Source organism: Limulus polyphemus, unplaced genomic scaffold (assembly GCF_000517525.1).
Source record: "Limulus polyphemus unplaced genomic scaffold, Limulus_polyphemus-2.1.2 Scaffold910, whole genome shotgun sequence".
Lineage (NCBI taxonomy): Eukaryota > Metazoa > Arthropoda > Merostomata > Xiphosura > Limulidae > Limulus > Limulus polyphemus.
The window spans coordinates 11,127-22,593 of NW_013666520.1; the positions used below are offsets into that span (position 1 = coordinate 11,127).

Consider the following 11,467-nt stretch of genomic DNA (forward strand, 5'->3'; position numbering starts at 1 on the left):
CGGAAATTCGGATCCGCGACCTTCAGATTGCGAGTCGAGCGCCCTAACCACCTGGCCATATAAATACGAACGAAATGAAACAAAGAACTATTGTGAAAAAAATATTTTAAAAAAACTTAATTCAATCTTTAATTAACCTTCGAAATATGATCAAAAGTATATAATGTTTCTAATAAACAGTGAGACAAAATGAGTGCAATTTTTATTTGTCCTAATATTAATTTTAGCACGCTATGGTGATTGTGTTAATTTTGAATTCCATGTTTTACGTAGACTTTGTTTCCAAATGACAAATAAATAGAGTTAATGGTAATGAATGATCTGTAGTTAAAATTGATCTTAAAAGAGGTTTATTAGAATATTTCTACCAGAATTTATCCAGAAGTCTACTTGAAATTGTATTAAATCAGCTTATTGGTATAAAGACTTGAAGTATAACTACGTTATAAGAAAATTGGATTTGTTTACGTGCTGGGATTCTTGTTTTTGGTAGATATCCAGGCGATTAAAGAGAAATACAAAATTATATAATATTTTACTTTTCGATGATAATTCACTATTGATCAAAGTAAAAAAGGAACGTCCAAGAAAGAAGCGTACTGAATTGTGTCTAAAGAAAATATAATTTGATAAAATATGCTGGCGAAATCAACCTTATGGGCTCATGAACTGAGATAATATAATCTTTGAAATTGGAATTAAGGTATTATTTTGTTTGAATTTAGTGTGTGAAATATTTCACCGTGAAACTTTTACTTCACTTTATCAAACGTTTACTAACAATTCAAAAGAGAAAAGAGAATCCACAAATATTTTCTAGGCACATCTTATACAGAAACTTTGATATTTATATTCGAGTGTTGATTTTCTGTACTAACGTTACGTCACTTCTATACGTTCTAGGTTGATTATGTATTTTCTTGATGAATATTTGTTAAATTGATCTAGTTATCTCTATCTATCTATCCCGTAAGGAGCGGCAGCATGGCCTCTACCCTGCAAATGTTCCTGTGAGACGGTCGCTTTTAAGGCCAAAGACCGAAGAACTTACCTATACCTCCCACATAAACTACCCCCGCAAGTTTGGGTTTCACCGCACTGTACCCTTCCCCTCTCCCACTAAACACTCAGATGAAAAGTTGCACTTGCTCACGCTGGAACCGGAAGAGTTTTATAAATATAGACCACAGAGAGAATCCAAAATGATGCCTCGTTCTTTAGACACATTCAGCGGGATGCTACGAGTGCAACTTCTCACGGGTCGGGGTCTGCGCCCCACAGGGCAGTTTGATCACTTCAGAGATCTGTATTGCGTGATTGAGTGTGATCACGTGCACAAGGCAAGGACGGCAGTAAGAACTGGCGAACACAGTTTCGACTGGGACGAGATATTCGAGCTTGATTTGGTTGAAAACCAAGAGTTATCTTTCCTTATTTACAGTTGGGATCCTCAAAACCGTCACAAGCTATGTTACAAAGGTACAATACACCTCAATATGCATAAAGAAGGGCCTGCCCATAGTTTGGCACTGAAGCTGGAGCCACGAGGAACTCTCTACCTCAAGCTGCAATTCACACATCTCAGGCAAATATTGGAGAGGATCCCGGCACCCACTTCGAGTGGGGTGTTCGGGGTGGACCTGGAAACCATCGTCGCAAGAGAGAACTCTGGCTTGGGTGTACCACTTATTTTAAAGAGGTGTATTGATGAGGTCGAGTCCCGTGGACTAACTACTGTTGGTATCTATCGCCTCTGCGGGTCGGCTGTTAGGAAGGAAATGCTCCGAGATGCGTTTGAAAGGAATGCCTGGTTAGTTGATTTAACAGAAGAACACGTACATGACATCAATGTTGTGACCAGTAAGTATGTTTATATAAATAATGATATATATACATATATGTGTGTGTGTATGTATAAAACATTTACTAATTTAAACTAAACACATAAAACCTATTTTCTACGGATATTTCAAATATCACAATGTATTGTACCATGGACATTATTTCCATTAACTTCGAAGTACAAAACACATCTTGGATGGATCGATTCAAAATTATTATATAATAAAAATAAATAACACAAGACGTTAAAATCGATACACAATAAACAACATTTTTAAAAAGTGGACGCTACATGAATTCGACGTTTACTACGTCATCATCAGGAGTGGTAAACGTCGAAACATGTAGAGTCCATATTTTAAAAATGTTTTTAAATGTGTATCGATTTTAATGTTGTGTTTTATTTATTTATTACTTTAATATTGTACACAAGTGCCAAGAAAATAATATATATATAATTATAAAGGTGAAAAAACGGTCCCAAAACTCGAGTCATTTCGAAGAGCGATGGTTTCTTCTTCATCAGGAAGACACGCGAACATTTTAATCAATTTTGAACAACATTGTACCATCATTTCGATCATAAAAAATATATAATCACTGCAAATTACAGAATAACGGTTTTTCATTTTTGTTAAAAAATGAGACATCTTTTATACGTTTGTATTTTTATAGAAAACACTATAACTGGTTATACTTTTTAGAGAGCATTTCGGAAGGACATGTGCTTTTATTAAAGATACATTAAATAATTAAGGAGACAAAAAAAAGATAACATTTAAAGCTAACCAGCTATGGTCATCAAATAGACAGTTAATTAAATGAAATTTTGCGCACCCTCCCATTTTGTCAATGCTCATGATTTCTGTGTTACAATGGATTGTACTTGTTTATGTTTTCCGATGGATAATGAGCTGTTTTGGAATTCCATATATTAACGTAAATCACATAAAAAATTCAAGTAACAAACGACATTGTGTATATATGCAGTGGAATAAGTATGTTATATTAATATACTTAACAACAAGCTAGATAAGATAGAATGATCTACGTCTGGAGAACCGATATAAGTCGCGTGTACACATATCCATATCAACCATTGCATACCTCAAGCAGCTAGAAAACGAAACGAGTATTCATGCCATTTCATAAAGAGTCATACAGGCGAATTCGCTGGATGCAGCGCTTATGGATTTCTATATTATTGGAATATTGAAAAAGGGCGCTGGGAAACCGCCGTCCTCGTACACTAAACGAATTATGGAAAGCTTGCGGAGGTAAGTGGTGTGTTTTTTACATGTCAGTCTTACGGTGGAGCCATTTTAAATGAAAACTACGCTGCAGGACTTTTGTCAAGATACACGGTCGTCAGATAAAGTATGCCCGGCCGTAGTAACATAGATTGTAATGACGTGGTGAGAGCTCAAAATCGTTTTACTATAACTTTTTCGATATCTTTAAAATGTAAAGTTTAGATATTCATTATCTAAATGTGAAAATATATTAAACAAAATAATCATGCTAAGCATGTGCAGGCTAGATAGGCAACTGTCTAGAGCATCAAAATAAATAAAATGCTTTATGTTAATTTGATTTTCATTATGATCGATTATCTCGCGCTCACTTTACATCCTTTGCCGTCTCTTACTACCCTGGAAACTGTGTTCATAGACACGAACACTGTAATATATCAAATATAAAAGAAGCTTTTACTAAATTCGATGAATTAAAGAAATGCTCCAAAAATTTGCAACTAAAAGAACAGGACGAAAGTCAAGTTCTTATGCTTGTGGACTTTTCGAAACAAGGCACAATTAGACCTGCTAAAGTAAAAAAATTACTGGGAATTGCAAAGTTTTATTTATGTAATATTGTATATATTTTAACGGTGATAATGATGAAAAGGTTCCATCTGGGAGGGCATTTTAAAATATATCCTGTGGCAACAAGCTACCTAAGATCAACCCTGGTCCTGTACGCTTACTTCCCTCTCTTTCTATTATTTGTCAGCATCTTCTGAAATTTTCTGAAAATCAGAATTAGATTTCTGTTTTTTTCAGAAACCTGCAAAGCTACACAAGAGCTAGCTGCGTATATCATTCCCTAATTTTGAACAGATAAACTAGAGGAATGACAGTTAGTTAATTGCACCTACAGCCAACTCTTGGGCTTCTCTTTTCTGATGATTTGGCATGGGTGGTTAGAGAACTCGAATCGAACTCTGAGAGTCGCGGGTTCGAATCTCGTTCCCGAACATGCTCGTCCTTTCAGATGCGGAGACCTTATGATGTGGCAGTATCCCACTATTCGTTGGTAAAAATAGCCCAAGAGTTAGCAGTGGGTGGTAGTGGCTAGCTGCCTTCTCTTTAGTCTATCACTTGAAAATTAGGGACAGCTAGAGCAGATAGCCCTCGAGTGAGACTTGTCTGTCACTCTTATAGTACATCCTCGAGTCTAAAGTGGGGAGAGCGTTTATGCGGCAACGAGCTACAAACCACGAATCCTCGTTTTGACAGCCTGGTACAATAACCACATTTAGCCCTCAAAAATAGCAGTGGTGTACCTATACGCAAAATGTCCAGAATGTAAGCCGGTTTAGAAGAACATAAATTGGAACAGTGTCTAATTAGATTGCATTTTTCAGGTTAGTAAACTGATGACACAACCGTTACTTTTGTTCTTAGACCGACACATAAAATCCAAGAACTTATGGTCTATGTATGTGGTAAGAGAAACCGAAACAAAGCATTACCGAATGTTGCAGGAAGCACCATGCAACAATTATCCAAAGTTGCCCACCTTTACGACTACTGCCAGTGTTTTATTGATCTCAGTAATGCCTAGCTCATTCAGCGTGAAATAAAATCACGAAGCTTAAAGATAAAATCAACTATCTTGCTTATGCTATTAGATTAACATTTCGTCATACAGTAACCATCATAGGACCCTACCTCTAACTGTGCTCACTGGGTCATTTGGGAATTCTTTTGGATTGGTCTGATTCGGATGTTCGCGCAAAGCTACATAAGGGTTATCTTCCCTAATTCTAAACTAATAAACTAGAAATAAGGCAGCCAGTCAACAGCATCCACCACCAACTCTTCGGCTACTCTTATCGAATAGGTGGATTTGACTGTCACTCTTATAACGCACCCACGTCTAAAAGTGACTGCGATTCTTTCTTTATTGTGGTAACAGGACGTGAACCATGGACCCTCTGATCCAAAGATTGTCACGCCAACCACGAGGCAACACAAAGCTCATGAGAATTCTAACACACAACCATTCACCATGCTGCTTGGGTCATCTGAGAATTCTAACATAGACCCATCTTCTACTGGTGACTGGATCGTGCAAGGGTCTAACACACGATCATCCACCTCTGCTAATTAGAACACGTGAGAACTCTATTACATAATAATCAGATTTTTGCTATTATGGTACGTAAAGATCCTCACTCCCGTTTGTCCATCTTTGATAAATAAGCATGTGAGAATCCTAACAGCACAACACAATCATCCATCTATGCCGATTATCTTTTATGAGAAACCAGACTTACAACTATCTATCCTTGCTCAGTATATCATGGTACTTGTAAGCTTTCCCGGTCAATAAAATAGTTTCGGAACAAGACTATTCTCTATATTAAAGTTATCATTGTTTTTTGTGGACATTTTCTGCCTCTTTTCTTGGTTTTTAGACAATCTTTCAAACTCACGCTGCGTCTTTCTATTAGTATTGCGCTTCAAAATGGTTCTTAGGAGACAAGATACAGGTTTGGTTTGTTTTTGAATTTCGCGCAAAAGCTACACGAGGGCTATCTGCGCTAACCGTTCCTAATTCAGCAGTGAAAGACTAGAGGGAAGGCAGCTAGTCATCATCACCCACTGCCAACTCTTGGGCTACTCTTTTACCAACGAATAGTGGGATTGACTGTCACATTATAATGCCTCTACGGCTGAAAGGGCAAGCATGTTTGGTGGGACGGGGATTCGAACCCACGACCCTCATAGTCGACAAGGTAGAGGTACTCCATTAAAAGCAGCGTTGGATGAAATGCTTGAAACAAGGCGTGAAGGCGTGAAGGTAAATAGTAAAAAAATAATAATAATTAAAACTGTATTAATAATATTAAACACATAAGAAATAATATTCCTTTGTTAAGCAGCCTGAAATCAAGCTACCAAACATAAGGGTGGGTTTGAAAACAAAACACTTTATTTGACTCTGAATCTTAATTAGCTGTAAATCTGCCACAAAATGTAGTAAACAGTTCACTGTCCATACCACTAAGTATTTTGCCCTCTGCTAACAATTACTTGCTGCACTCTCACCATATTAACCAATCACAGTAGAAGGTAACTCGTCCATTCTCAATACGTAGTTTGATCTAGATAATATTTTTTATCATTATCGGCCTCTAGCGGGCATAATCAGTAATAAAAATATATATATATATATATTTATAGATAGGTCTAGATAAAAGGATACGTTTCCTACAAAAAATACTGTATAACTTAGAACTATAATTGAATTCGAAGGTAAACTGTAGTTTATATAGAAAATACAAAAAATATGTTATAGAAAATACTCTTTACATACTTACTGGATGAAGTTAGGAACACACATATGTTCCTGTAGGACCGACTCAGAAAAGTATGTGATCATATTTCTCATCTGAAAGAATTTTCCAAAGTAAAATGTTAAATATCCAATTGCTTATTATAAAGGAGTTGTCCACAAAACCACTGCTGTTAAGAAAGAAAAAGAAAAGAAAAATCGCTCTCTTTTATTTTTTCGTTCATTTCAAGAGTCCACTTCTAAATATTTAAACAGGTTAAAGAACTCCCAAACATTTAACTGCTTTAAAAGTTCAGCAAAAGTCTCTGTGTAGCGTTAACCAACTTTCTGACAAGGTATAACACGTACGATATGTAGCACACCGCTAAACCTGTAAGATACTCCAAGATACAACTCCTTTGATAAATAGCAGGGAAAACTCTCAAAATCAGGTCTTTACTCAATGTAACAGCTGAATAAATCTCATAAATAACAAGAGTTGGATAACAAATAAAGAGTGTTACAAATAAACTCACACCCACTTTTGGAGAACAAGAGGTAAATAGATACAAAAATAAAGCTGATTATATCGTCAGTGAAGAAAAGTTGTGAAAATTATGAGAGAATTCCATCAATTCTTCCACACGTTTCATAGAAGCTTTTGTTAGCAAATTCTATATCTTTCTCGTGCAGCCACCAAAGAGACAATCAGCTTATCGATCAAGTTTAAAAACATTATTTAGGTAAATGAAGACTTGCAGACACCAGGCCCATCATGTAATATTGTGCCGATAGTGGTTCTGTGCTATGGAGTTGAGGTCCGTGGTTCACGTCCCGTTACTGAAAAAAAAAGCGAACTTTTGGGTTGCGAGTGTATTATAAGAGTGACATCAAATAAAATTATTTGTCCTGACAAGAATAACCAATAATTGCGGTTGGTGTTTTTGATCCAACAAAACAAACAGATGTAATACTGAATTTAAATATAATAAAACCAATATTTTTAGTATTCTTTGATTAACACTTAATATATATATATATCATAACTTAATCACTTCGATGTTCCGCTGAAATAAGCCTAAGATCCATAAAATATTACAAATATAACTATGAATGAAAACCGGGGAATTAAAAAAGGAAAACGGTGAGTTTGTCCAGGTGTTCAAATACTTATTAAATACCTTTGAACAGATGAAAGCGAAGATCAATAAACAGAAACGTTACTCGAAATAAGCAAAAATGTTACTCAAAATTTCGCAACGACTCGACTACCGTACTTCGTTACCGATCAACTGATACAAATCAGTTATGCTTTCTTCAATAAAAGTTTTGATATCTTTATTTTTGAGTTAATTTTGGTATTCTATATAGAAAACATTTAGCACGATACCATTACTTAATGTATGAAGTGTTTAGAAACATAAGGTAAAGATAATCGTATACAAAACGTACAAACAGCTGAAAAAGTATTGTCTGAAGAACTATTTCTATTTCATGGTATCGTAATATGTATATTGTTGTTGTTATTTTTGATATAAATCCGTTGATTGAATTACTAGTGTAAATCTCTTCTTAAATGTTAACTGCAAATTTTCTTTAATAATTTTATAGGTTATTAACTTTTGATAGCCTTACTTAGATTTCTCTTGTTGTAAGCTATATTTTTAACGTTCTAATATAGATGCTAGTCGAAGGGTACTTGATATTAAGATCGTGAAACTTCGACTAATACCTAGACATAGGTACATTGGTTATAAATACGAATTAGTTCAACGATTTAAAGTTAAGTAAAGTATTTAATGAGAAGTTGGTGAAGTATTCAGATCAGTGTTAGTTATTGCGTATATTCAGGTACTCGGTCGATTAGCCGTGGAACTGTACAAGTAAGTTTACTTGTATGTTAGTTGTAGTACCATTAACGAGGTATTTCCGTTAAAACGTTATTTGTAAACTTTGGCCTACAACAGCGTACAAGTGAAAAGATTCTAAAGAAACGTTATAAGATGAAATAAGCTAATTCGTTATCCGCATTATTTTCACATTATTATCAAGGGCACCCGCAGAAAACAAATTAGGGGTCAAGTAACTGAAGTTTGAAAAAACTATGAAATCGAAATACAAATACCTTATGATTTTCCAGTAACATAGAATAATAATTTTACATATCTAGTAATTTTTTTTTCTTTTTGAAAATCCAGGGGGGTCAAGTAACCCCCCTTGCCCCTTCCTGAGGGCGCCCATGGTTATTATCACATTGCATCAATGAAAAGGTACTCCTATTTATTAATTTTTAGTAATCCAGAAGTAAAAAACAACAACATTAGTTTTATTTACTTAAATTATTGATAATTTAAATATAATATTTTAGAGGTCAGTGATGAACAATCCTGTGTTTAGATCCTCAGGTTTTACGTAATGCTGAAACGATTTAAACCATCTTTATTCATGTAAAATCTGTACAGTTAAATCCAGTTGGTTTTGCATACTTATTTGCATTACGTGAATCTCGCCAAATGGAAAATTCAGAGAATACACACTTTCTCCACGCCTTTCTACTCCTCGTTGAATATGCATAGTGAATGAGAAGGTATTCTTCAGGGAATCATGGAGCATCCTTAATGAGTAAACTTTCACATATCGTACTCGAACAACTAGGTACGGAATACAAACCGAGCATCGATATCAATTTACTTGTGAATTCATCCCACGCTTACTGTCATAGATTATTATTTACAGAGTATCTGGCTTAAAAATCGCGAGTAAATATTATGAAAATTCTAAATAGCAAGCAGAGTTAACAAAGTAATTATATAGCTAAAGAGTATTTAAATAATTGTTATTCATGCAGACATGACACAAAGGATAGAGACGTTTATACGAAATAATTTAATTATCATACTTTAGTACCAACGAATAGTTTAGTAAGTAATCATTTTCACGTAAAGTTATCCAGTCTTTTCAACGATAGTGTCATTTTTTATACGTGTTTTTTTTTTCAGACATTCTTAAAGACTACCTCCGAGAACTTCCCGAACCTCTGTTTACGAAGAGTTTATTTGATATGTTATTGGACGGAATTAGCGTTTGTCTACCTGACGATCCTGAGGGAAATGTTAATTTAATGTTTAACATACTCGATTGCTTACCGAAAGTCAATAGGGTAAGAAATTTAATAAAATTATATTTAGAATCATGCGGTAATCAGTCAGCCGTTTATCTATATGTGTGTGCATGTTATAAGACGATGTGTTAAATCGAAATATGGTTCAATTGCTTAGGCCAATGATTTGTGTGTGTTTTCTAAAATATTAAATATTATTATTGGTATTAATAATAACGAAGAAAAAATTCTCTAACGCATTTTATTATATGAAAACAAGAAACCATAGATATAGATATTATGCATCTAATATGACTTTTAACATTTTCTACAAAAAAAAAGAAAAAAAGGGACACTGACGATTGAATGAGTCATACAAGTATGAAAATGATCACGTGAACAAGCCGACCAATCAGGAAAACTGAGAGAAATACGATAAGAATTAAAAAATCAAATAGTGTTGTTTTGCAAAAAATCAGTTTTAATTGCTGGCTTATTCTATTAAAATTAAAATTGAAGCACTAATAAATATAATTTCAAATAAAATCTCCCATAATGTGTCAATATTTTTATTTCATTTTCTAAATATAACATTTTCCCTCTAGAAACTTAAATCACATGATTTTACTGATAGTATAATACTTTGTTTTAAATAACGCCATATTTTATTTTTGGCCTACCGAGATTCCTAGTAGTAAGTTAACTTCAAACCTAGGTTGCTGTAAAAAAAAGGTTAGATTAGATGTGGTTAGGTTAGGGTTAATGTTATTTGTGGAGTATCTCCCAAAGCTGTTAGAGGGCTATGTGTACTAATGGTCCCTAATTTTAAAGTGATAGAGTAGAGAAACGATAGCTTGTCAACACTACCCTCCTCCCACCATATGTTGGGCCACTATAATCAAATGGTGAAATCTGACTGTCGTTCTTATAACGCACCCACGACCTTAAAGTGTGACGCGCGAAGTTAGGTTATGGTTTGATTATCTGTTTTACGTGGTTCTCCTGGGAGAATATAATCTTTCAGTTAAAAAACCTATGTAAAATTTGCGGAAATATGTGTTACGAAAATTAGCGTTTTCACTAGTGAAAAAAATGTCTTGCCTATTTTGAGGCAATTTGTGTTAACTAGATAAATTTCCAGTTCTCTTGGCACTATCACAGAAAAAATAATACATACGTACTTCCTCAAAACGTTTCATAGCTGTATGTATATATATATATAAACCAAGGTCAAGATGTTAAGTGTAAATGTAAAACAAAATAACATTCATAATAAATTTGAAATTTTGAAAGTAGCATCATAGTAGAGAATTTTTTGTAAAGAACCACCCTTAATTTCTACCCTTGTTAGACATCTAACCTCCGCCCTTTAGACAATTATTACGAAGTAACAGGAACAATAAACCCTTACAGTAATAATTGTTACTTCCAAAATCTTAAACTTTTCAGGGGTGTTCACGTCTGGCTGAAGACGGTGAATTATAGTAAGTACTGGGACGTTGTGGGTTATAGCACTACACATCTAACCTCTGGTTGATCTTCCGTGACAGTTATTTCGTTATGTATTTGTTGTTGTTGTTGGTTTTGGAGGGATATGTCTGGTAGATGGAAGATCCTCAACGCTTTTGTGTGCTTTTTTTCCTTTAAAAATTATACCTTTTGTACGTTGTTAACAAATGGTATATTTTTAATAAGTTATTTAAATTGCAATTTATTAAATCTATACTTGAAGTTTGTTACAGTATTGGTTTGTTTTTGGATTTAACACTAAACACTGTTTTAGTTTTACACAAATGTTCATCATTATTATATAGTGCGGATGTGATCGCCTATATATACAGTTGATGCAATTTATAGTATTAGACATATTTGATATATATATATATATATCAGGTCGTCAGGAAATTAATGTCGTCTTTTTTTAGATAGAAAAAACCCGAGCAACTTATATATACAAAACAAAAC

At 34.3% G+C, this 11,467-nt stretch overlaps 1 protein-coding gene across 1 annotated transcript in view; it reads left to right on the forward strand.

Moving 5' to 3' along the window:
- Positions 1–11,467, forward strand: part of LOC106461181 (rho GTPase-activating protein 100F-like) — an 18,422-nt gene that overhangs the window by 4,198 nt on the left and 2,757 nt on the right. Inside the window, exons 3-4 of the mRNA XM_022388048.1 lie at positions 975–1,860; positions 9,402–9,562. Coding sequence (XP_022243756.1) covers positions 975–1,860; positions 9,402–9,562 — 1,047 coding nt within the window. The remainder of the gene's footprint in view (positions 1–974; positions 1,861–9,401; positions 9,563–11,467) is intronic.